This window comes from Gopherus flavomarginatus, chromosome 5 (genome assembly GCF_025201925.1).
Source record: "Gopherus flavomarginatus isolate rGopFla2 chromosome 5, rGopFla2.mat.asm, whole genome shotgun sequence".
In the NCBI taxonomy this organism is placed as follows: Eukaryota; Metazoa; Chordata; order Testudines; family Testudinidae; genus Gopherus; species Gopherus flavomarginatus.
The window spans coordinates 27056282-27082870 of NC_066621.1; the positions used below are offsets into that span (position 1 = coordinate 27056282).

The following is a 26589-nucleotide window of genomic DNA, read 5'->3' on the forward strand; positions in this document are numbered from 1 at the left end:
GCCAGGGACGCAATCTCCCCCTTTTGCACACTCCGGTGCTAGCAGAGTGCCCGGAGTGGGGAGAGGGGGTGTCAGCAGGTGTCCAGGCGGGGCTGCGCTGCCACAGGGACGCAGCTGGCTACACGCTGAGTGAGTGCGCAGATGCCCCTGCACAACGGGTCGGGGGCACCGCTCGACCAGGCCGGAGGCTGCAGGCAGCGCAACAAGCCGCTCAACTGGGGGCCCCGACCCGCGTCGTTCCGCCTCTAGCACAGACGGGGAGTGGGGGAGGGCACCGCCGCTCACACCTCCCCCGGCTCTTTGGCGGGAGCAGAGCTCAGGCCCGGCCCGGTACGAACGGCCCAGTGGCTGGCTCCGCCAAGCCCAAATTCGTACTCACTGTCCAATGGCAGACGAGGAGGGGCAGCCCTGCACTCGGTGCCCAATAGAGTTCCGGGGAGGAAAGGCGCGGTGCCGGCGCTGGCCAATGGGGAGCGAGGGGGCAATGGAGGCCGGGGGGGGGGGGCTCCCTATATAACATGAGTCCCGGGGTGTCTACTCCTGCTTTTGTGGTGCAACTCAGACCCGTTGCGCGTCTGCTGCCACCGGACGCCCCGCCCGTCAGCCGGAGACATGGTCAGGGGAGCGCGGGGGCGGCAGGGGTCTGTCGTGCGTGGCAGCGCCGCTGGGGCCGGGTCCTGGAGCTTGGCAGAGGTCCCCAGGGTCCGGGAGGCCTGTGCGGCGCTGTTGCCACGTGCGTAGCGCGGACCCGGGTCGCTTAGCGGGGCGTGTCTGGGCCGGGGACCGGGGACCGGGCTCCCTCTTCGCGGGGCCGCTGGTGCAAGTCAGCGATGTGCCGGGGGAAGGGAGGAAAAGTGCGTGTGGAGGAGTGCGCCGCTCCTGAGATTGAGCGCTTGGGGATGGGGTGGCTACGGGGCCCAGCACCGTGGGGCCTTGATCCTAGGGCTAGTACAAGGAGTGTATGTGGGGAAGCTGATTTCTCCTCTTAGTAGCTCACCTCCCTGCCAGCATCCTGCAGACGGAGCTTTCAGTGGTGGCCGCACATGCTGATCCCTTCTCCTGTGCGAACTAACAAGGTTTCAAAGAAGCCGTGGTTCAAAATGGTGGTTGCTTTCCAAAGAACATGGCTGCCCCTCATCCACCCCTTCCTGATCCCCACTGCGGCATCTCACTACAGACAAAATGGTGAAGTGCTGGCTTATTAAAAAAACTCTAATTAATCTGCACAGAGCTGATTGGGCTAGAGATAATTTCAAGTGATGATTACACAACTGCACTTCCCGGCAGTGTGCCATTGAAACTTTGGGTGACTTCTGAGGCTATATCTTCACTTTTACATAGAAATCTTTTCATGCTGAGTTGGCTTGAGCGCTTTCCTGTAAGATTTCTTCAGAGAGCTTTCTGTCCTTTATTTCTGCCACAGGACATGCAGCATAACAAAACGCAGCTTTACAAAAGTGTTTTGCTTAGGATACAGTTCTTCAAAAGAGCTTGACAAAGTCTAAGATGGCAATTTGGATGCTAGATTTTTAACATTATGGATGTGTATTAGGGCTCATGTATCTTAAGGGAACCTGTAAAACTCCAAGATGATGATGATGATGATTTTTTTTCTGATAAGCATACTTGTGCTGTTAAAGTCTGTTTTCAAGCTAGTTATAAAATGAATAGGTCTGAGTTAGACTACCAAGACTAAGAATTCAGGTACTGCAGTTTTATACAAATGTTTAAACTGTCTAGCCTGTGCTGCTTTTATTCCAAATATGAGATCACTGAAGCTACTGCTCTTGAAAATGAATCTCGCACTTTTCACTTCAGCAGATGCTTGAAGTTTGTCCCTTTACATGGATCGCATAATAACAGGCAGTGAAATCAATGGACAGTAGTGTCCGTGCTACAGGAATCTGCTTTTTCCCCACTTAGTCCAAGTATGTATTTCTACAGACCAACCTGAGCACAGCTAGTACATTCAGGCATCAGTATGATAGGTGAGTCCTAGGAAGAAGAAAGCTTTTCCAGTTTGTTAAAATTCTGTGCTATAAAATGCATATGCCTAGATAGAGTGCCTGGAAAATTGCTGTGCCACCTCAAGGATGAGTGTAAGGCAAATTCGGCCAAGAAGTTTCTGAGATACAAGTGCCCCCAAAAAGCAGTTCCTATAACACTGCATAGATTGAGAGCAAATTAAGGAGGTTCCATGCAAATCTTAGTCCTGGACCGCCTGTCACTGATCTAGGTTGGAGCTTTCAGAAGTGCTCAACTCCTGTTTGGGTACTGATGAGCTCACCTGAAAAATCTGGTCTCTTAATGTTGGCCACTGAGCACTTCTGAGAATCTAACCATGAGTGTCACAAAAGAGCTGTTTTGCAAATCCAGCCCCAAAGGGTCCAGCTCCCCAAATAAACAAACCAGATAACTTTTTATTTGTTTGATTTTTGTGGAGTGAGCAGTTCTTGGCCGAACAGTGCTTTGCAGGGACTTGGACTGGAAGATGGCTGCTGGCCATATATGCTATTTCTGACTTGTGACTTGATATTTATCTTAAAGCTCCAGTACATGTGAGGCTTAGATTTTTTTTTAATGCATGATGCGCTTGAGAATGTGTCTGTTTATTTGCTTTCTGGTTTGAGCCTTCATGGGACACAAACTCTTACACAGTTTTAAAAATCGTGAATTTTTTTTGTGCTTGAGGTTGACAGTACTGCACACGATGTTTGCTTGAAGGAATCCCAGCTGAGAGCAGGCTCATAGTGGAAGGCCGAGTGAATGAGTACCCACAAAGTACCCTATGCCTGTTGGTAGAGCTGCTCGTCTTGAACCCAGACTCATGCAGGTCTCTTGATCTGCTGATGCCTGTTAATAATTCTGTGCTCTTTTGCTAGTCTTATTAGTTTGCAGCTAAAATGAGAGGTTGCACAAGGTCAGAACAGGCAGAGCTGGGATTCAGACTTAAGTCTGTCTTAAAGACTTGGTCTGCCCCACAGAGTTAGGTTGCTGCAAGGCAGCCTGCATCAATTTAAGTCTGTCTACACTACAGCATTGCCCCTGCCAATGTAAGTCATTTATGCTGACCTAATAACGCCACTTCCACAAAGAGGTGTAGTGCTTAGGTCAACATAGTTAGGCTGACACAGTGTCTATATATAGACACTGTTACTTGCTTTGTCTTTTGGCTGTGAGCGGGGAGGGAGGGCTCCAGCTGTCAGGGTCCCACAATACCCCATACAGTTAAGTTGGTGGAAATGCTCCTGGGGAGGATGTGCACCGCCAACAGAAATGAACGCAGTAAGAAGTCTTAATTTTGTAGTGTAGACAAGGCCATAGAGTGTCAGTGCAATGGCTGTGTGTGAAGCAGGGACTGCAGAAGGAATAAAAGATGGTGCTATGGAGAAGGGAATGATCTAGGAGCCAGGAATTTTAAGCTGTACTGATCCCTGTGCAATTTTTTGTTTTCCCCCCTGTCTGGGGTTTGAGCAGAGAACCCTTTTCAATGGGCAAGAGGTATTGGAGGACTGATGGTTCTGTGGTTAATGCACTGGCCTAGGACTCAGGAAACTTGGGTTCTATTTTTGCCTCCCTGTATGGCCTTGTCCAATTTGCTTAATCTTTGTGCCTTAGTGTTCTCATCTGTGGGCTATTTTGGCTTTTTAGGGCCTGATTGACCTATATTGCCTTGCTCAGAATTCAGGAGGTAATGTTTTGGGCTGGGTTGTCGCACTTGCACTCTATGCTTTGAGAGGGCACCTGGGGAAGACTGGGCTGATCTACGGGCCAGTGCTGTTCTATTTTGACACCGCCTGTGAACCTTATGAATGGCAGGGGAAATGGGAACCATGCAATTCTCCCTGCCATAAGGACCCTTCTGAGGCATGCACACATTCTTCAGATGAGAGAAGGGGAGCTAAAAACCAGCTGGTCTGGTGACACATGCTGCTGAGGGTGGGGAGCAGAGAATGATGATCTTCCCAGAGCACACCCCAGGCATGGTGGTCCTCAGGATTGCAGGTATCAAACTCTTGAGCTCAGTCCCCAGTGTTTGGGAAGGGTTATGAAGCACCCTTTGTCTCCTGCCCCTGGAAGGAAGAGGAGACCCTGCACTAAGCCTTGATTTGGGGATAGCCCTCCTTACTGAGTGCTGAGAAGTAATAGCACCCCTTCCCACCATCCCTTCAACTGTCCCACTTTCTCAAAACAAGAATTGATGGGGATTTTTGCAGGTGAATCAACATGGAGTTATGGTTGTTAGGGCTCAACACTATCCTGTGTTTCTTGTGCCTTTCTGGAATGGGAGAGTTTAATTCTTAAATACAAACTCAGAAAAATGAGGAAATGCATGCTTAACTCAATGTCCAAGAAAAAGTCTTAAGTAACAGAAATGATTACAGTAGAGGGGTAGCAGTTCTTAAAGAAATGTCAATGTTAAGCATGGAATTGCTTGGTAAGGTTCTGATTGTAGAAGGACCACCTAAGGCGATACTGGCTGTGTGTGAAGTAGGTGGCAGTGTAGTCTTGTGGATAGGGCCCTGGACTGGGACTCAGACCCTTGGTTCTGTTCTGAACTCTGCTACTAGTTTGGGTGACCTTGAGAAAGTCCCTTCACTCTATGCCAGTGGTTACACTGCTCTAAAGCCAAAATGCTTCTGAAATAAACATAGTCCAACTTTACTGATTCTGGGTCACTGAGAACGAAAATGATGCTTAAAATTGTTGATTGGCTCTAGTTTTCAAGATATGCTATTGGGTCACTATATACGACCCTTGACTTGGGAGTGGCAGAGGATAAGTGAGTTATAAAGGGAAGGGATCTCAATTTAAACCAGAAATGACTAAAATACATCTTTGACTGGATCTATGAATAAATCCATGACTGGGTTTGGACAGTACTTGCTTTTGAGGCAGAACAATGAATGATGCAATCTGAAGCTGGTATTGTGTCATCCATGATATGAATTGCATCATGTTATTCCTATAAGTCATGGATGATGCAATCCTAACGAAGCTTACATCACTCTGCTGAACAAATTGCCCTATATCAGCTCTAGAAATCATACAGTGTCGTGCTCTCTTATTTGTCAGTGTTTGATTTTTGCAAAGGGACACATTTCTGTTTAGCCAAAGTGAGCAGAGATGCCTCATACTAGTGTGAACAGTGCAGATAGCAGAAGTTATGTTTGTGGTGAAGTGACTTTTGCATCACAAAAGCGCAGTATAACCACTATGGTTAAGAAAGCCTATCACCTTTGTTTTGGCTGCAAAATTGGAGATCAGGACAAGAGGTGGGCCCCACACATATGCTGCAACACTTGTGCAACAAATCTTGGCCAGTGGTTGAACAGGAAAAGGAAATCTATGCCTTTTGCAGTGCCAATGATTTGGAGCGAGCCAACAGATCATACCAGCAATTATTACTTTTGCATGGTGCCTCCAGTTGGGAAAGGTGTGTCAAAGAAGAAAAAGTGGACTGTGCATTATCCAAACATTCCATCAGCTATACACCCAGTACCCCACGGAGAAGGACTGCTGGTTCCTGATGCACCAGAATCATTCTCACTTGAGTCAGACGAGGAAGAGGATGAAACTTCTGGTCCTGAATCATCAATGTCACAGGACCTCCATTTTCTCCCATCCTCCTCTTCTGAACCGCACCTCATAACACAAGGTGAACTGAATGACCTTGTCAGGGATTTGGAACTACCCAAGAGTAAGGCAGAGCTGTTGGGCTCCAGACTACAGCAGTGGAATCTCCTGGCAGGCTATCAGGGCAAATGGAGCCCGTCAATGCTTGCAGACTATTGCTGGACAGTGACAAGAGATGCTCCATTTAATGAATACAAGAGACAAGCCAAGAAGCGCCAAGTAGACACTGAATAGAACTAAACTATGTACATAATAGTTTTTTGCCTTTTGTTTCATAATAAATTTTATTTCTATAACCCTTTTGCTGATTTTTAAAGTGTTACATAAACAGGACAGGTGAAATATTATCATGTAAAGCAACCATAAACACATGAAAAGACCTAGGTTTACAATTTATGATTAAAACTCTATTATCTACACAATGTACATAGACATAAAATGTAAAAACTTAAATATCTTAAACAGCAGCCAATCAGTTGTTTTAATTATCACATTTGAATTCAGCACATCAAAATACATAATAAATAGCACATTTTATCTCTGAAGCAGACGACTTCTCAAAAATTGTAGACCAGTGTTACCAATTGGGAAAATGGGGGTAATGATACTAACCTCTCCGTAAAGTGTTTTCGTCTGTGGATACAAAGATATTCCTTCCCATGGGGATGGCACTAGGAACTCAAAATATAACAGCACCTTACCTTTCCTTAACCAAACCTGTCATTCTGTGCCTAGTGCAGCTCCAGACAGTCCTCCTATTCGGTACAGTCCAGTGACCCTCATTGTTCTCTGACCAGTAATCTAGGGAGTCCTTGATGCTGGCTAGAACAGACTGAGGGAGGAGTAAGAGACAGTCATCTCCATAGGTGGATGCCTTAAAGCTGAGATGAAAGACAGCAGAATTAAGGTTATGTGGGAACTGTCATCTTGATTTTCCAACACTTGCTTGTTTCTGGAGGAGCATGAGGAGAATGGAGGAGCACTGAGTACCATAGCCATAATTCTACATAATGAAGCTGTGGGTGTGAATATTAAAACAGAGGTTTGTGATGGGTACCTAATAGTAGGACACTGTCAAGTCCATATTTAAGTACCTCAGTAAGTGGCCTTATTTCACTTTCTAAAGTGCTGAGGATCCAGCAGATTGAGGCCACTTATTTTGGTGCCTAAGGCCTTGTCTAAACTGCAGAGTTTTGTTGATGCAAGTTATGCCAGCATACAGCCACCACTAATTAAATCACTGTTTCATTTCCATGCTGTTCCTTGTGTCAGCAGAGCACATCCACGCTAGCAGCTCTTGCATCAACACAGAAGTACATTGTGGGTAGCTATCCCACTGTGCACCTGGCCACAGGGTGCTTTGGGAAGGGTTTGCAATGCTTCATGGGTAGGGCTCTACCAAATTCATAGTTCATTTTGGTCAGTTTCACAGTCATGATTTTTAAAATTGTAAATTTCATGATTTCTGATATTTAAATCTGAAATTTGAGTGTTGTAACTGTAGAGGTCCTGGCCCAAAAGGGGGCTGTGGAGGGGTTGCAAGATTATTGTAGGGGGGTTGTGGTATTGCCACCCTTACTTCTGCATTGCTGCTGGCAGTGCTGCCTTCAGAGATGGGTGGCCAGAGAGTTGCAGCTACTGGCCAGGCGCACAGCTCCAAAAGCAGCACTGCTGCTAGCAGCAGCACAGAAGTAAGGATGGCGTGGTATGGTATTGCCACCCTTACTTCTGCGCTGCTGCCTTCAGAGCTGGGCCCTTGGCCAGCAGCGACTGCTTTCTGGCCAGCCAGCTCTGAAGGGAGCACAAAAGTAAAGGTGGCAATACAATAACTGCCCCCTACAATAACCTTGCATCCCTTGTCCCTGCAGCCCTCTTTTGGGTCAGGATCCCAGTTTGAAAAACGCTGGTCTCCGCTGTGAAATCTGTACAGTATAGGGTAAAAGCACACACAAGACTAGATTTCAGTGGTCCAAGATGCATTTTTCATGGCTGTGAATTTGGTAGGGCCCTACACATGGGACAGGTACAGCATCACATGATGCAGGTTTCTCAGTCCCATCATTCCATCCTACTAGGGATCCTATTAGGATTCCAGATGCTTTTCAACTGAAAGGGGGTGGGTGGGAGGAAGAGTGTGACAGAGTGTGTGGGAGAGACAGCAACAGTGTGTTTTTGGGGGAGTGAGAGAGTGTATAGGGTGGGAGGGAGTGTGGTGGTTGGAGGAGGGAGTGTGTTGTCATACTGTCTCTAAGTTCAGAGAGCAGCCAGAAGCCATGATTTTTCTTAGAGTGCTTGCTCATGTCCATTCCATATTAGGTGTGTGCGCTTACCACATGCACCCGTGGTGGAAGTGTTTTCCTCAGCAGCATCAGTAGGGGATCAGCTCTGGGACCCTCTGGAGTAGTGCCCACATGGCATGGTATAAAGGATGCTGCCAGCTTCTCCCCTCCCCCAACCCCTTCACTTCCTTTTTGCTGCCAGTGACAGTGCTGGAACCTCTGCTGCTTCAGCTAGCATTGATTCCTTCTCTGTTGCGAACTTTGAAATTCTGTAAAATAGTTATATGTAGTTAGTAGTTTTCTTAGTTACCCATAGTAGTAGTTCTCAAACTTTTTATTAGTCCTGAACGGGACCCAGTTGGGGGTCAGGGCATGCTCTATGCTTTAAGCTGGGATGGGCAAACTTTTTGGTCTGAGGGTCACATCTGGGTGTGGAAATGGTATGGCAGGCCATGAATGAAGAGCTGGGATGGCAACATCTTTTTTTTTTTTTTTTTTTTTTTTTTTTAATCAGAAAAGAGACACTGTGCCAAGGGCATAGCCATGGGTGGGCCTTGGTGGGCCATGACCCCCCACTTACCATCCAGGGCAGGCCAACCCATCACTTGCCTGACTCTGCTACCCAGAGCTCCAAGCAGTCCAGCTGGCATGCAGAGTCTTCCTGCCGCACCTGTTGGGCAAGGTGGAAAGAGTCCTGACAGACAACACAGCCTCGATGCTCTACATCAACAGGCAAGGTGGAGCGTGCTCGTTGACTCTCTGTCAAGAGGCAGTCCGTCTATGGGACTTCTGCATCAGCCACAAAATCCACCTAGAAGCTTGCCACCTTCCCAGTGTCAAGAATATGCTGGCAGACCAGCTCAGCATGGACTTCTCCTCTTACCATGAGTGGTCATTCCATTCAGAGGTAGCATGCATCATCTTTCAAAGGTGGGGAACTCCCCAAGCGGATTTGTTCGCTACCAGACAGAATAGGAAATGCCACTGATTGTGCTCTCAGCAAGATCTCCTCTCCCATGCCTTCCTCCTCTCATGGTCAGGGAGCCTGATGTACACGTTCTATCCGATTCCACTTATCGGCAGGACCTGGCCAAGATCAAGAGAGACAAAGTGAAGATTGTCGTGATCGCCCTGGCGTGGCCTCACCAACATTGGTTTGGCACGCTTATGGGCTTGTCAGCGGCCCCTGCCCAACCGCCCAGATTTGCTATCACAGGACTGTGGCCGGCTCCTACCTCCCATCTCAAGCCCCTCCACCTCTTGGTGTGGATGCTGCATGGCTGAACCTGGAGGAACGGACTTGTTCGGAAAGAGCCTAACAGGTCCTCCTGGGGAGTAGGAAGACCTTAACCAGACTGACATACCTGGCCAAGTGGACAGGGTTTTCCCACTGGGCATCCAAGCATGGCATCTGTCCCTTGCATTCTTCCATACAGGCTGCCCGGGACTACCTGCTCCCTTTGAGGAACCAGGGCCTGGCACACTCTTCCATTAGAGTTCATCTAGTGGCCATTCTGCTTTTCACCTGCTGATCTAAGGACAGATGGTGTTTTTCCCCACGACATGATAGTCAGATTCTTGAGGGGTCGACACTCTTCCTGCAGGTACAGACTCCTGTCCTGCAGTGGGATCTTAACTTGGTCCTCTCTAGGCTCACCAGCCCATCCTTTGAGCCACTGGGTTCCTGCTCCCTCTTCCACCTGTCATGGAAGGTCACGTTTCTGGTGGCAGTGACATCGGCGAGACAGGTCTCTGAAATTAATGTCTTGATCTCAGAACCTCTGTACATGGTGTTCTACAAAGATAAGTTTCAGTTGCAGCCTCACCCAGCCTTCCTGCCAAAGGTGGTCTCCACGTTCCATATGACCAGGACATCTTCCTTATCCTGTCCCAAACCGCACAAGACCAGTGAGGAGAGGCATCTTCATACCCTGCTCATCTGGAGAGCTTTGGCTTTCTACTTAGAACGTACCAAGCCTTTCCAAATATCGACCTAACTCTTCAGTTGCTACAGTGGATCGGACGAAGGGTCACCCGGTGTCCTTGCAGAGGATTTTGAATTGAATCATCTCATGCATAAGGACCTTTCACGGGAGGGGGGAAAGGGGGAGTAAATTGACGAGAGATACCCTGGACAACATGTTTGACCCTACAGGCATAGGGAGCTCAGCCAAGAATGCAACTTCCTTCATTTAGGGTACACTCTAACTGAGGGAAATCGCCTCAGTTTCCTTAAAATATTGTGCTTCCTCCGGTGGTGGTGCTGCACCTGATAACTTCTGGAGCTGGGTTGGCACGGATAATACCAATGAGACACAGGCTGGTGCTGGCCAATTAACCTTTTAATTACTCAGTGGAAAAATCCCTATTGCTCAAATAGGGAGAGGACAGAATTTGCTGGGGAAGGAGGTGAAACTTCTACATTTAGGAAACTGCAGGGACTGTGGGATAGCTGGTGTCCTCAGTACCCCCTCCCTCCCTCCATGAGCATCCATTTGATTCTTTGGCTTTCTGTTACGCTTGTGTCACAGCAGTGTGCTGTGGCCTCTGTCTATCATAATCTGGAGAGTTTTTTTCAAATGCTTTCTCATTTTGTCTTCTGTAACGGAGCTGTGATAGAACAGATTTGTCTCCCCATACAGCGATGAGATCCAGTATCTCCCGTACGGTCCATGCTGGAGCTCTTTTTGGATTTGGGACTGCATGACCACCCATGCTGATCAGAGCTCCACGTTGGGCAAACAGGAAATAAAATTTTCCTGTCTACCTGGCCAGTGCTTCAGAGTTGAGATTGCTTTCCAGGGTGGTCACAATGGTGCACTGTGGGATACTGCCCGGAGGCCAATACCATCGATTTGAGGCCACACTAACCGTAATCCGACATGGCAATACCGATTTCAGCGCTACTTCTTGTCGGGGAGGAGTACAGAAATCAGTTTAAAGAGCCCTTTATATTGATATAAAGGGCCTCATTGTGTGGATGGGTGCAGGGTTAAATCGGTTTAACGCTGATAAATTCGGTTTAAATGCGTAGTGTAGACCAGGCCTCAGACAGTGGTAGGAAATCTTTCAGTGCTGACCAGGAAAAGAAAATAATCCTACTTACACTAAGATGCACACACAAAGCAGTGCATGCACCTATAGCTTTGTGTCAGAACCTAAAGTTCCACATTTTTTTTATGAATTCAACACTAGGGGGAATCATTTTACAAACTGTTACTTTCCTTGCAGGATGCCCAACTTAAACTTGTTCAGAGTGTACCCTAAATGAAATGGTGAAGAGGTGACAGTTAGGATCTGTTTTATGTACTTTTAAGACTAATGGGATAGGGAAGGCTTGTTTTTTGACCTTATATATACAAATTTAAAAGAGAAAAAATGAAATCGCCTCAGTTTCCTTAAAATATTGTGCTCCCTCCGGTGTGGTGCTGCACCTGATAACTTCTGGAGCTGGGGTTGGCACGGATAATACCAATGAGACACAGGCTGGTGCTGGCCAATTAACCTTTTAATTACTCAATGGAAAAATCCCTATTTCTTAAATAGGGAGAGGACAGAATTTGCTGGGGAAGGAGGTGAAACTTTTACATTTAGGTCTCTGAGAGGAGATGAAGAATGAGCCTATAAAATGTTACTTGACAATGTCCAAAGGGTTTTTCTAGATGAAAATAGATGACTGAAGGAAGGTTTTGTGTTAAGTTATCTGTTCCAGTTGTCACTAACCCTAATACAATGAGGCCAATGTTATGGGTGCAGTTTTAATAATTCTGCAGCATGGTAGTTCCAAGCAGTCTGTGCTGGTTATTTTGCTAGTCAAGAAAGCCATTGTTCCTGCCAGAAACCTTAATTTTCTTCTTCTTTTTTCTCTGTACAGCGTGAGTGCATCTCAGTCCACGTTGGCCAAGCTGGTGTGCAGATTGGCAATGCATGCTGGGAACTCTACTGCCTGGAGCATGGCATTCAGCCCAATGGCACCATGCCAAGTGACAAAACAATTGGTGGTGGTGATGATTCATTTAATACCTTCTTCAGCGAGACTGGTGCAGGAAAGCATGTCCCCCGTGCTGTGTTTGTGGATCTGGAACCTGCGGTGATAGGTAAATACAGTTAGCAGTGTTGTATTAATTTGTAAGAGACATGCCATGGGAACTGGCACAACTGACAGGCTGGAATGTTGGTCTGAGGGTCCCATTTCCCTTCTGTCTGTTCTGATGCCTTAAATATTCTAAATGCTTTAAATTTTCTCTGTACAAAGCTTACCCCAAGTATGTAATCATTACTCTTCTGCCAAGCAATGCATAAGATTTTCTGCTTTTTCATTGTCTCTAGACAAGGAACCTCAATTTTAATAAAAAAAGACATTAAACACTTTTTACCTATGAAACAATATATCAGCAAAGTTTCTACAGGCACCAGCTTGGTTTTTAGGCTTACTGGGTACTATACATCCTGAGAGTTCTTTAAGCACCTTGCTATTGTGCATTAAAAATATTCTATGTGCTCCATGGCTTTGCATTTTATTTTCTTCTAACAGTAACCAGACTTGTGGAAACCAACAGGACAGAGTTGACTACTTATGATACTTGCTAGTGTCTCACTTCTGCAATTCTTTCTCAGTCCCCTTTCCTCCCCTGTCAGCATCCTCCTTTTAGCTCAGCTAACATCTTCCAGCTACTGTTCTCTCTTGACTTCTTCCAGCCTCTTTTTTATAAAATTACTTATGCACTTTGTCACTGCCCTAGGCCCACCCCTCTTTTGCTGTCTTCCTCTGTTTTTAACTTTCACTTTTCAGTCCATGGTTCTTGTACGTGCCTTGCAGTGCTAATACAAAAAAGTCTGGCAAAGATGTGTTTTAAACCAGTACATTCTAAACTTCACAGATATCTCTTAGCAAGTCCATTTCATTTGGTGCCTCTGTTTTTTTTTCCTTTTTTTGAAAAAATAGTTTTCTCTTAAATAGCAGCTTACTAAGCAGCTTACTAAGTTACAAATCCTGTTGGGTAAATCGTTATACTGATCTGCACCAATAAGTAAGGTAACTGTCTCTTCAAATCTCATGCTGCTTTGTCAGGGGTTCTTCTGTTTTTGTTTTTTTTTAGGCTTGACTTTTGGGTTAAAAGCAGAATATATGCAAAAACAGCAGACAACTTCATGCAGAGTTAATTATGAAACCCAATATTACTTTCCGCCTGGCTTTAATTAAACTCTGTGATATCTCATTACCATACATTTTAGAATTGCTAAAGCCAAATGGGATAGCAAGTGCTGTGCTGAACGTACCCTGCACTTGTGGTTTGGCAGAAGGAGAGTTTTACGTCAGTAAACCATGAGTACAGATTTTTTTTTCCAGATGATGGAAGGTCTTGGCTTCCAAAGGAAGCTTTTAGTCCTTGGCTAGTGAGATTGGCAGGATGTTCTCCAGTAGGCACACACAGGACCTCCTGACATGTAGGACTGAACAGTAACTAGGACAATCCAGTTCAAGTGTTAAGCTGGATAAATATTCCACAGTTGGTGATTGCTCATTCAGTGCGCTCACATCGCAGAATTTTCTAGCTAGCAGTGTCTTTTGGGGAAGTCCAAGTGTTCTTCGTCTTATATGCTCACAAGGGTATAAAGGGTTGAACCAGTCTGCAACACCCAATTTCTTCTCTGCTGCCTATGGTTCATGAAGAGATCGGCACCAAAAGTATTTAACTTCCATTTCAGCATTGTAGTTACATAGTCAGTTTGGTTAGGTCTATGGGATGCTGTGGGGGTGGGGAGGGGTGAGAGAAGATCTTCCCCCAAGGTTGCCGATAATCAGCCATGCCAGCTGGTACCATAGGAAGTCCCTTGGCTTTAACTACCCATCCTGCAAAGTAAATATCCCTGTGAATATCTCTCAGTTGCACCAACCTGCTTTGACATCGACCAGGCAGCAGATTTGACTCTGCCTGAGGACAGGATATCATTCATTATAGGATCATTGCCTTCCCTTCCTTTTGGCAGCCATCAGGCTCATTTCCATCAACCCTGGTCCATCATCACTTTAGTGTAGGGTATGGGAGGTGGTCCAAAGAAGCTGTGCTATTCAGTTCCTATCCTTTCCCTGTCCCTCCTTAGGGACCCGTTCCAAAGAGCCTGCTTAGAAAGAAATACAGCCCCTTTTTGCAGTGGGCACTATAGAGGAGGTACTTCCTCAGTAGAGAGGAGAGAAGTTCTATTTAAGGTATTTCATCCCCAAGAAGACAGGGAGCCTCAGACAAATAACAACCTCAAGTGCCTGAACACCTATGTCAAGAAATGAAAGTTCAGGATAGTCTCCCTCACATCAATCGTCCCATCCCTATATCAGGAGAACTCTTGACCTCAGGGATATGTACTTTCACATCATATGTCTGGTGCACCAGCATTTCCCAAGGTTTGTGTTGCACAGCAATCACTACCAATACCAAGTTTTGCCTTTTGGGCTCTCACTGGTGCTGCTCATGTTTACTAAGTGCCTTGCAGTGGTGGCCTACCTTGGAAGGACAGACATCCAGATGTTCTCATGCTTAAGCAAGTGGCTGGTCATGGCCACTAAATCTCAGGTCTGGGTCAACATCCTGTCCGTTCTCCAGCTGTTTGCACATCTAGGCCTGCTGGTGAATGAGAATAAATCCCCATTAACACCTGTGTGGCACATAAAATTCATTGGGACCATATAGCTTGTGCATGGAGTAATTGCCTAACTACCACTTGACAGGTTCTGGATGGTGCATGATCTCTAGCCCCACCTATAGTCCCAAACGCTGATGTACGTAAGATCATGCCTTGAGCTGCTGGGTTTTATGGCAGCACCTACGTTCTTTGCCGTGCACACAAGACTGTCTGCTTCCAGAGACTTTAGGCGTGGCAGTCCTAGGTCTGCTGGCTGGCTGTCCCTCTGGTAGTCCTCCAGTCTCTAGATTAGTGGAAGGACCCTGGCAACATTAATAAAATCTCCATTCAGACCCAGTTCACTTTCAAGGGCCTGGGGGAGATTGTAATACCATGTAGTATCTTTGAAGACCATATTGTATTAAGCTAACGAATTGCTGTGGATCAGGGATTTTATGCAACTCTTGATGGAGCATTACCACAGTACCTCTAGGAACACAAGACAGTAGAAGTGACTAAGTTGAATCACTTGGGTTATAAACCCGTCCAGAGAGGTATATCCCCTGGGAAGCCTTGCATATACTGGTTCATGGGTTGTCCAGAGACCAACAGACACAGAAAACACTTTTGATATAAAAAGCTTAATCTTAGGACCACCTTTCTGTTAGCAAATAGAGAGGACCTTGTGTCCAAGGGGGAGGCCCCAACTAGAAGGGCTAGAAGGACTTGGTCCAGATAGGACCCTGTAAGATGGATGGGCACCTCCTAATATGTTTTTACAGTATGCTTAAATCTGTTTTTCTCTGTAATGCTTTTACCTTAAGAATAAATGTGCTTGCTTAGAAAGTTGTATGGTAACTTGTAACTGTTGGCACTTGTACCACTGTTCATAGCCCATGGGAGGGAGGAGGGAAGCTATTTAACATCTAGATCCATGATCTGAAAGAAAATATCACTGACAACGTTTGCAGGTGATCCAAAATTTGAGAGACTAACGAATAAAGAGCATCGATTCAGAGTGATCTAGGGTGCAAGCAAACAGTGCGTTTTTACTATGGCTAAATGTATCCATCTATGAAGAAAGAACATGGTCCATCCTTGCAGAATGAGGGACTTTATCCACAATGACCCCAAAATTCTTTGTCACTGCTTCCCAGGATAATCAGCTGAACATGAGGTCCCAGTGTAATACTGTGACCAAAGGGCTGTGTTGCTGGGATGTACAACCATGGGCATCTTGAACAGGGGTAGAAAAGTTACTTTATTTCTGCATTTGACAGCTGCTAAGGATTGAAAACATTCCTACAGTTGGAGACTCAAGAAACTCAACCTATTTAGCTGAGCAAAGAGAAAGTTAAGGGGTAACTTGATTAGTCTGTAAGTATCTAAATGGGGAACAAATATTTAATAATGGCCTCTTCAATCCAGCAGAGAAAGTTGTAACGATTCAATGGCTGGAAGTTGAAACTAGACAAATTCAGTCTGGAAATGAGGCAAACTTTTAACAGTGACTGTTCCAATCATTAATTACTATGTACCCCAAGGGTCATGATGGATTCTCCCTCACTGACAATCCTTAAATCAAGATTGGATGTTTTTCTAGAAATCTACTCTAAGAACTACTTTGCAGAAGTTTTCTGGCCCTAGAATCCCTGCATCCTAAATTTCTTCCTAAAGTGTCAGAATCCACATCAGTGAAGTCACGCACCTACCTGTGTTCTTCCCCAAATCTCATGCTGGCAGAGAGGAGTATAGGCTGCACCTGCTGAACGTGCACAGAGCCATATTGTTCTATGTGGACAGGACGAAATCCTTCCAGAAGTCTCCCCGGTTGTTTCTGGCTTACGAAGAGAGAATCAAAGGATGGGCTGTATCTACACAAGATACCAAAATGGATAGCCCACTGCAACAGGGGAAGAACCTGTCAATGTACAAGTCCACTCCACAAGAGACCAGTCCACCTCTGTATCCTCTCTAGCAAACTTGCCAGTCCAGGATATTTGAAAAGCAGTGACCTGGTTGTCTACACATTTTAGCAAAGCACTACACATTGGTGCAAGCAGCCAGGGATTATGGAAGATCATGTTAGTCTGTGTTCTTAAATAATGGGCTAGCACCCATGACCCACATGCCATCCCACCTACTTTTGGAGTCCTGATGTCATTGGCTCTTGTGAAAGAACTGATGTTGGGGTGATTCTGCCCATCATGCCCTTGTGAAGTGCACGAGGAAGGAAGGGTGCATGCATCAATCCAAATATACTCCTTACTAGAACATTCTCTGTCACTTGTGCACTGGATATGTGCTCGCCAATGGCAGAATAGTCCACATCTTGAACATCAGTTACATACTGCCAAAGGCAAGGTCTTACATCTAGTTTAAAAAAAGACTGAGGACTGCATCCTGGACAGAGAATATTGAGTAGAAATAGAGGTGATATATTGAGAGCGAGCATGGGTGAGACAACTACTGAAATATTTTGTTCAGTTGTAGGATCCCTATTTTAAAAACAATGTACAAAAATTGGAAAGAGCTCAAAAGAGCTATGAAAACTTTGGGAGGAAGAGTGGGACAAAGTTGAAATGACTTGCTCCTGGTTGATAAGTAAACTGCACAGGGAGAAGATATTCTTCAAAGTAACAAAGGCACATGGTTAAATGGCTGAGGTTAATCTAGGAACAGAATATTAGAATAAGATGCAGATTTATAGCCATTTGGTAACCAACCTTTTGAAGGAATTATTTTAGGAAGTGGTAAATTATCATTTAGGCCAGTTTTCTTAAAGGTATAGCACCTGGAGTGATCTTCAAAAGCACCTGGGCATGCTTAATTCTCTTCTGGCTTCACTGTGCATTTAGGTACTTTTGGGGTGCTTTCTGCACCTTTAGGTGCCTGAATATAATTAAAAATCCATTCTTTTTCTCTATATCCTTCAGTAGAAATTGGAAGTTTTTTCCAAATATAGCCCAGTAACTTGATTGAATTAGACATTTGATGTATGCTTATGTAGTAGGAAAAGAACTTTCTCCATTGCAGAAATCGTAGAAGAGAGTCTCTGGCCTGTGTTATGCAGGCGATCAGCCTAAATGATCATATTGTTCTACCTTTTGGCTTTAGAAATCGGAGTTTATAAAATATGGAGAGTTGCTGCTTTAAAGCAAAGTATTTATGAAACATAAGTTGTTTGTATAGTTTAATATTTGCTGGTACCAGAATGGTATTAAGGCCAAAAATTTCAAATTTCTTACCTAAATAAGTGACTTGGTTGTCTTGGATGTTAAACATCCACTGAACCTAGTAAGCATCCTGGGTATCTTCTAGCAATGGCGTCTATAAAGTGAAGCCATTTTTGTTGAACTGTCTAGAGGTGGGTTTAAGTGCCTTATTTGAGGCACGTGAGCTTGAAAACGTTTTTTGTCTAAACCAAAATTAACTTACTGTAAATTCGTGCACAATATCCCCTTTCCAGACGAAGTACGAAATGGGACATACAAGCAGCTTTTCCACCCTGAACAACTGATCTCTGGCAAGGAGGATGCTGCTAATAATTATGCTCGAGGTCATTACACAGTTGGGAAAGAGATAATTGACCTTGTTCTGGAGCGTATCAGGAAGCTGGTAAGTTCCAGTTTTTCTGCACTGAAGATTGTACCTTTTTAAAGAGCTTTCTGCATCATGGTTTGGAAATTAATCTAAGTGCTCAGATGTGAGGGCTCAGAATTCAGCTCTATAGTCTGTTGGGTCATGTATAGATGAAAAAGCTATGGAGGTCTCCAGCAGCTGTAAAATTCTGCTGTTCGCTTCAGTCATGTGAAAATGGACTACTTCAATCAGGAAAATCTAAGATTCCATTGTGACTCTCTTCTTGGACTGCAATTGAACCAGCACCCTCAACTTGCCTAAAAAGTATGTTTATATCAAACCAAAAAGTTTGTTTCAAGTTTGTCTGACAAATTCACAAAGGCCAGGGCTGAGGCCTATCCACATAGCACTCTGGTTTGCAGTATTAGTAATGAGAAGCATCAGTCCTTAGCTGCAGCCACTGCAGCGTTTTAGCCTCCACACCTGAATGCTTGCTTTTGTGGGCTGAAGTCTGATCTTCATGTTCCAATGTGTTTCCTTCTAACTTCATTGTTTCAATTTTTTTCATATGAACAAAGATACAAAGGGGGAGAGAAACTGACCATGCTGTGAGTTCTCAGGCTCCCTCAGTCTACACACCATGTGGTGAACTAGCTGAGGTGAAGTCCAGGTTTATTTTCTAGCTCCTTTTAGGGGTAGTTAATATGTGCTTTGCATAGTCTATATTATGGATACAGAATGCTTTTGCCAGTGCATAGAATTTCCTTCTGGTTTGGTAATATGCCATATGTGGTGAAAGTCTCTCCCTACAGTATCCTCAGCTGCTTTTTGAGCCCCTGGAGTCCTTGCTCTAAATATTCAATCTAAATTAGGGATGAAGTGCCAGGGAAGTCTTTCTAAACAAGTCTATGAGAGTGCACACAACACTAACTCAATAAATTGTCTTGTTCCTTTTTTCTCTTGCAAACTGTCAACACTTGTCAGTGGGTCCTGGGAGTCACTGCTGACCAGTATGTGACCCTGCACCCTTGAGGAGAAAGTGCAGTGTTAATCTTTAACAGCTCAGGGAAAGATCTGAACTAGAGCTTCCTTGAATAGTCCAATATGTTGCAATTCACTGCACTGGATTCAACAACCTTCTTAAGACATTTTCTGAGAATATGCAGGGCTTAAATCACACTGGAACTTAGGCTAGCAGTCAGTTCTAGATCTTCTCCAGAACATCAAATACACTTGTTTATAAATAGTAAATATAAAAGTGGATTGACTTTTTTGGCTGATTCTAGACACTGCTGGCATGCAGGGTGAATGGCAATTTGCTTAAATGACACTAAGAAGCTGACAAATCCAGCTGTATCTCTCACTGAAATGAAAAAGGGCATAAGTGAGTCTTGGGAAATATGGTGCCACTAAAGTAGAGTGAGGTAGATCTGTACTACGAGGACTCTCAGTAAATGGATGTCCACGAATGCTATAAGCAGGTTTGTCTGGTTTTAGCTTCCGGGGAGGATGGCTGTCCTGGCTAATACCCTGATGGATCAATAATATATTTTTTTTCCCCCTGGAGTTTGAAGTGTTTTCACCCATCTTTGAATTCATAAGAGCTGAGCAGATGTGTGAGCTCCTTGAAGGGGCGGGGGCGGGGGGGAAGAGTGTATTCTAAATGTTCAGACCTGTCCATTGTAAAATATTTTTTCTTTCTTTCAGGCTGACCAGTGCACTGGTCTGCAGGGCTTCCTGATTTTCCACAGTTTTGGGGGAGGCACTGGCTCAGGCTTTACTTCACTGCTGATGGAGCGCCTCTCAGTTGACTATGGAAAAAAATCCAAGTTAGAATTTGCAATCTATCCTGCACCCCAGGTCTCCACAGCAGTTGTTGAGCCATACAACTCCATTTTGACTACCCATACCACTCTGGAGCATTCCGACTGTGCCTTTATGGTTGACAATGAGGCCATCTACGACATTTGCCGTAGGAACCTGGACATTGAACGCCCTACCTACACCAACCTCAATCGCCTCATTGGTCAGATAGTGTCTTCCATTACTGCCTCCCTCCGATTTGATGGTGCCTTAAATGTGGATCTGACTGAATTTCAGACTAATCTGGTGCCTTACCCCCGTATTCACTTCCCATTGGTAACCTACTCCCCAATTATTTCAGCAGAGAAAGCCTACCATGAGCAGCTCTCTGTGTCTGAGATCACCAATGCTTGCTTTGAGCCATCCAATCAGATGGTGAAGTGTGATCCTCGCCATGGCAAGTATATGGCCTGTTGTATGTTGTACCGTGGTGATGTTGTTCCCAAGGATGTCAATGCTGCTATTGCCGCTATCAAAACCAAGCGCACAATCCAATTTGTTGACTGGTGTCCTACTGGTTTTAAGGCAAGTCTCTGAGCTGCTAAATAATTATACAATGGCTTTTTACTCGTTGTATATCAATGTCTTATTGAAATGTATTAAAACTGTCATGTAGGTATCTAGTGGGCTTTATAAATATCTTAGGAGTAGGAGCTTGCAGTTGTCTAAAGAACTCTGCACACAAACAGTTATATGAAGTAAAATTTATGATCTGGAGGATGGCATGGATTGCACCCTAAGCAACTTTGCAGATGACCCTAAACTGGGAGGAGTGGTAGATACGCTGGAGGATAGGGATAGGATACAGAAGGACCCAGACAAATTAGAGGATTGGGCCAAAAGAAATCTGAGGTTCAGCAAGGATAAGTGCAGAGTCCTGCACTTAAGAAGGAACAATCCCATGCACTGCTACAGACTAGGGACAGAAAGGCTAGGCAGCAGTTCTGCAGAAAAGCACCTAGGTGTTACGGTGAACGAGAAGCTGGATGAGAGTCAGTGTGCCCTTTTTGTCAAGAAGGCTAGCGGCATTTTGGGCTGTATAAATAGGGGCATTGCCAACAGATTGAGGGCCGTGATCATTTCCCTTCATTCGGCACTGGTGAGGCCTCATCTGGAGTACTGTATCCAGTTTTGGGCCCCATAGTACAAGAAGGATGTGGAAAACTGGAAAGAGTTCAGCGGAGGGCAACTAAATGCTTAGGGGGCTGGAGCACATGACTTATGAGGAGAGGCTGAGGAAACTGGGATGATTTAGTCTGCAGAAGATACTAATGAGGGGGGATTTTATAGCTGCTTTCAACTACCTGAAAGGGGGTTCCAAAGAGGATGGATCTAGACTGTTCTCAGTGGTACTGGATGATAGAACAAGGAGTAATGGTCTCAAGTTACAGTGGGGGAGGTTTAGGTTCTATATTAGAAAAAACTTTTTCAGTAGGAGAGTGGTGAAGCACTGGAATGAGTTACCTAGGGAGGTAGCAGAATCTCCCTCCTTAAAGCATTCTTTAAGGTCAGGCTTGACAAAGCCCTTGCTGGGATGATTTAGTTGGGATTGGTCCTGCTTTGAGCAGGGGCTTGGACTAGATGACCTCCTGAGGTCCCTTCCAACTCTGAGATTCTATGATTAAAATTTACTATGTGGTAAGTAACTAATCACAGCCATCACCAAACCCTACAGGAAAACTAAGTGTGTTCTCCTCTTTTCCAGGTTGGTATAAATTATCAGCCCCCAACCGTTGTTCCTGGTGGTGATCTAGCCAAAGTTCAGCGTGCAGTCTGCATGCTCAGCAACACCACAGCCATTGCTGAAGCATGGGCCCGTCTGGACCACAAGTTTGACTTGATGTATGCCAAACGTGCCTTTGTTCACTGGTATGTCGGAGAAGGGATGGAGGAAGGAGAATTCTCAGAGGCTCGGGAAGACTTGGCTGCACTTGAAAAGGATTATGAAGAAGTGGGCACAGACTCAATTGATGGAGAGGATGAAGGCGAGGAATATTAAATTTCACAGAAGCAAAATGCTAAGTTTTCCCATTTTACTACTTTTTCCTCAATGTAAATGGGAAACCTCTGATGAATGTAAATCCATTTGATTTTTAGTATTCCATACCAAACTGCTTAGAATAAACCTTTTTAATCAGGACCATCTGCTATCCTTTAACTTTGCAACAACTGACTCATTCCACCATGTGTAAATGAATAGCCAAAAGTTCTAAATATTAATATCTGTATCTGAGTGGTGAGCAAGTTTTAATTATGAAAAAGACAGTCCAAGTGCCTTATACAATTTACCAGAGCAACTTCCATTCCTTTATTAGAAGTGGTGCCAGTTCAGGGGCAAATGGCCCATATTTGCCTTTTGTACATTTCCATTCATACTCTCTAAGATGAAACGTCACTGTGAAAAACCACGTAGATTGGAGCTTTATAGCTTACAGAATAGTCTCTTAATTAAACCATATAGGAGCACCCTACCAAATTCACGGCCATGAAAAATGTGTCATGGACTGTGAAATCTGGTGGTGGTTTTTTTTTCCTATACTGTGTAGATCAGGGGTTCTCAAACTAGGGGTTGGGACCCCTCAGAGGGTCACAAGGTGTCAGCCTCCATCCCAAACCCTGCTTTGCCTCCAGCATTTATAATGGAGTTAAAAATAGTTTTTAATTTTGATAAGGGGTGGGGGTCGCTCTCAGAGGCTTACTATGTGAAAGGGGTCATCAATACAAAAGTTTGAGAACCACTGATACAGATTTCATGAGGGAGACCAGTGTTTTTCAAATGGATAGGTCCTGCCCCAAAAAGAAATTGCAGGGAGTGGTGTGCAAGTTATTCATTATTTTTTTTTGGAGGGGGGGGCGGGGGTTTGCAGTATTTCCATCCTTCTGCAGTGCCTTCAGAGCTGGGCAGCTAGAGAACAGCAGCTGTTGGCTGGGTGCCCAGCTCTCAAGGCAGCAGCACAGAATTAAGGATAGCAATACCATACTATGCCATCCTTACTTCTGTACTGCTGTGAGTGGTGGCTTTGCCTTCACAGCTGGGCTCCCAGTTAGCAGCTGCTGCTTTCCAGCCACCCTGCTCTGAAGGCAGCGCAGAAGTAAAATAACAAGGAAGACAAGCCCCATGTTCATCATGGCAGATGCAGTCTGACATACACAGGTGTGTCTTCCCTGCAATTAAAAATGTGGGGCTGGCCTGTACTAGCTATTGCAGGCTGTCAAGGCTTATGCTAAGGGGCTGATCAACTGAGATGTAGATGTTTGGACTTTGGTTGTAGCTTGGGGTCCTGGGCCCTGTGAGGTGGGGAGTGTCCCAGAGCTTAGGCTGCAGCCTGAGCCTGAACACTTGCACCACAATTAAACAGCTCCTAAGCCCAAGTCAGTTCGCATGGGCCAGTTGTGGAGATCTAACTGCAGTGTAGACAGTCACACTATAGTGCTTAATGTGTGCCAGGGATGAGCCCTGACCCCTCTGGGCTTGGCAGTTCAGAGCCTGGCGTCTCTGGGCTTGCTATGGCAGTTATTAAAGTAAAAATGCTTCGGCTCTAGTACCTCTCTCATTACAAATTAAGCACTGCCCTACTCAAAACATTCATAAGGTGTAAGTAGACTGATTCTTCAGATTGTCACATGGCAAGGACGCTAGAGCCCTGTTCCTGGATCTAGGCATAATGCTGCTTTCTGCTGGTGTAATTTAGGATATGTCTACTCTGCAGGTGAACATAGGTGTGTGGGGTAAGGGGAGGTCTCTATCTGCTAGCTTTAATGGGTAAATAGGGTAGATCTGGAAGCACAGACATCAGCATAGGCTAGCAGCCATAGTACATACCCAGGGTCCCCAGCAGGCTTGAACTCAGGCACCTTGCTTCCACTGCCACATCTAAAACACTGGCAGGGGAGAGAGGTCCAGCAAGGGGCTGCAGCTGCACAAGGAGCCTGCCATCTGCTTTGCTGGGGAACTGCCTATAGCCAGTATTGACTCACTGTTTGGTTGGGGCATTCAGGAAGGAGATATAGCTAAGGATGTGTTGAAACAGTGTCTCTTTTCTATGCTAGGCAGCCTGTCTCAGCTGGGTTCCTGTGATGCTCAGATTGCAGTTAAGAGTTGTTCTCAGCTTTTAGGAGGACATTGGCAGGGGAAACACTCTCAATCTGTCCTGTATTTGATTTCCACCCCTGGGATGTGTAACAGTTCTTGTGGGTCTGGGAAGAGTGATTTCACCCACAGCAAGGGTGAATCTAGCTCTGACCTAGCTCAGATCCTTTCCTGTTATCACTTCCATTTGGGTACAGGCACCTTTCTGGGGGTGTGGGTGCCTGACCAGACATTGTTACCCTGGGCAGGGGACCCCACCACTCTTCTCCTTGGATCCTTGAAACAAAATCACAATAACCCTAACTTCAGTTGCATCCTTTTCTGACTGGTGCCTGGGCCTGAACTACAACCAATCACTTCCCTGGACAAGAGATCTATACAAAGCTCATTCTCCTGTGATCCAAGGAAGCCTCTGTGATGGGTTCCCCTGAGCGTGCCACCTGGGCCTAGGGTACCACTGGAACCCCCCACCCCCCCCAACCCACTAGCCTGGGCTCCCTCTCACACTGTACTGTTGTGACAAGCTGCCGAGCCCTTGAGCCTGCACTTTCACCAGCATACATACAGGTAGAGGCACACCCAGCTGCAGTTACAAGCAGGCTCTCTGACCAGCCCCCGCATGGAAAGGCTACTGCCAGCTCCTCAGGCACACGCCCTCTCTGGAGTATAAACCCAGAATTAAATCATCTTGTGCTGCACAGGGAAATGTACAGTGTAAGCTCATAAAACTTGTCCCCTCCCTCCAACGTGAAGAGGAATATGCAACAGCCTTTTGCCCCTGATTTATGATTCCTACATACTTCACTCTAACTGACTAGTTTAGATAAAGCAGAAACAAGTTTAACTACAAAAGATAGATCAAAGCAAATTTGCCTAGTAAATAAACAAATGCAAACTGAGCTTAATTTACTAGATAGGTAAGATATGAATTAGCAAATTCTCAACCTGAGTGATAAACAGTCTGGCAGATTCTTAAGGCACAAGCTGCCTTTGCTTTGCAGCTTGGGTTTCCCAGGTTTTTATGTACAGTCTAGAAATCCCTTTAGCCTGAGACCATCACTTCCCCCAGTTCAGTCTTTGATCCCCAGGTGTTTCCACTTGTGGTGGTGGTGGGAGAGCGAGGAACCATCATAATGTCATTTCCCCCTTTTATATCTTCCTCCCACTTGCTGGAAAGCTCTTTTATTGCGACCTGGGTCAAACAGTTCCCACTGTGTAGTGCTATCTCTTTGTGCAATAGAAACCTCTCACAGTTCCTGGGGTAATCCTTGTGCTTTTGTGTCTTTCCTTAATAAACTGTTAGCATTGTTTGGCCTTTTTACTGTTGCACCTGAAAGGCTGCTATGGGTGTTTTCAGCCTCACAACATGTTTCAGTAACACATACCTAGCCAAACTTCATAATTTCACATACAGTGATAGCACATACAATCCAACGTGCTACTGTCTAGCAGATCAAGACTTTTAGAATCATAGCTCATTATATGACAATTGAGAATAAGGGGATGCCAGGGTATCACAGCCTCCACAGTGTGTTAAACGCTGAGGTTGCAATACCTGGCAATGGGACTGGCATGGTATGCCTGGTTCAACAAGGGCTGTGTGCTGTATTACACAAATCAGGATTCTGTAAAGTTCCTTCTGTACAGGAAACATGCCCAAATCCAATAGAGGAACATCATAGTATTTCATGCTTCACTTGTAGTTAGAATTATTGCCATTGTTCCTGTTGCCTCAAAATCTGAATTGAACATTTAGTTTGGGCAGTTCTACACAACTAGCAAATAGCAACTGCAATTTGGTCTGGAGTGAGAAATCCATTAATACTGATTTGAGTTTTAACAAGACTGACTCATCTGCAGGGATTCAGATTTGTTCTGGGTATAATACGAAGTGCTAGAGAGGAACCTGATCAGGCTGGCAAAGATTGACTTGCCCCTTCCGACGCTCCTGGACCTGAGGTAGTAGTGCTGTATGCTAAAAGCACAGGAGATGGACTTCACTGAGCCAGCCTATTTTGCGTGCTCTGTGACTGTCATCAGATTGACCATCTGATTTGAATCTTTTTTGAAGTATTTAGATGGACAAATGGAAGCTGCTTTGGTCCACAATAGCCACAGTGAAAAGGATGGATGCTTCTATTTTGTCACACATAGGAATCCTTTCTCCCCGATTTCAGGCCTTATCACCCATGGTCTTTTCTGCAGAAATTCAAATTACTAATCTAGAGGCACTTGCTAAATTAAAGGACATTAATATCTGCACTGACCCCCTCTGATCACAATCACATCCCATGTATGTCATGGCTACACTTACCAAATCAAACCCATTTTCATTTTGCAAGTAAAATTCACATGGGCCTAGGGTTCATCACAGCCAGCTAACTTGTTAAATATAATGCACCCTCTCTACATCCAGGATTTTAAAATATGTTCATTAAAATATTTGCTCACTTTTTCAAAGTACACCTTTGATATCCAAAAGATGTAAATGTGAAGGGATTTTTCAAATCATGCTAG

General features: G+C 45.1%; 2 protein-coding genes and 1 long non-coding RNA gene across 4 annotated transcripts in view; 2 read left to right on the forward strand and 1 right to left on the reverse strand.

Moving 5' to 3' along the window:
* KLHL12 (kelch like family member 12) overlaps positions 1-26589 on the forward strand; it is a 230533-nt gene that overhangs the window by 168405 nt on the left and 35539 nt on the right. The window lies entirely within an intron of this gene.
* On the forward strand, positions 505-22122 carry LOC127052511 (tubulin alpha-8 chain). Of its 2 annotated transcripts, none has more exons than XM_050956289.1 (5): positions 505-615; positions 11791-12013; positions 18007-18155; positions 19827-20507; positions 21688-22122. In XM_050956289.1, exons 1-5 carry the CDS (start codon positions 613-615, stop codon positions 21979-21981), a joined length of 1350 nt encoding a protein of 449 aa, XP_050812246.1. In that variant the 5' UTR covers positions 505-612; the 3' UTR covers positions 21982-22122. The 2 variants fall into 2 exon arrangements, with proteins under 2 accessions (XP_050812246.1, XP_050812247.1); XM_050956290.1 differs by lacking the exon at positions 505-615 and adding an exon at positions 627-733.
* LOC127052679 (uncharacterized) lies at positions 7925-11633 on the reverse strand. Its single transcript, XR_007774859.1, has 2 exons — positions 11351-11633; positions 7925-10185 (listed from the first exon to the last, which is right to left on the reverse strand). It is a non-coding gene; the product is annotated as an uncharacterized LOC127052679 (long non-coding RNA).

What these genes read in the sequence shown, in the direction of transcription:
- LOC127052511 (XM_050956289.1), top strand. An exon ending in TCTGGAACCTGCGGTGATAG is followed by an intron (nt 12,014 to 18,006) that starts GTAAATACAGTT and finishes TCCCCTTTCCAG; the next exon opens with ACGAAGTACGAAATGGGACA. An exon ending in GGTGTCCTACTGGTTTTAAG is followed by an intron (nt 20,508 to 21,687) that starts GCAAGTCTCTGA and finishes CCTCTTTTCCAG; the next exon opens with GTTGGTATAAATTATCAGCC.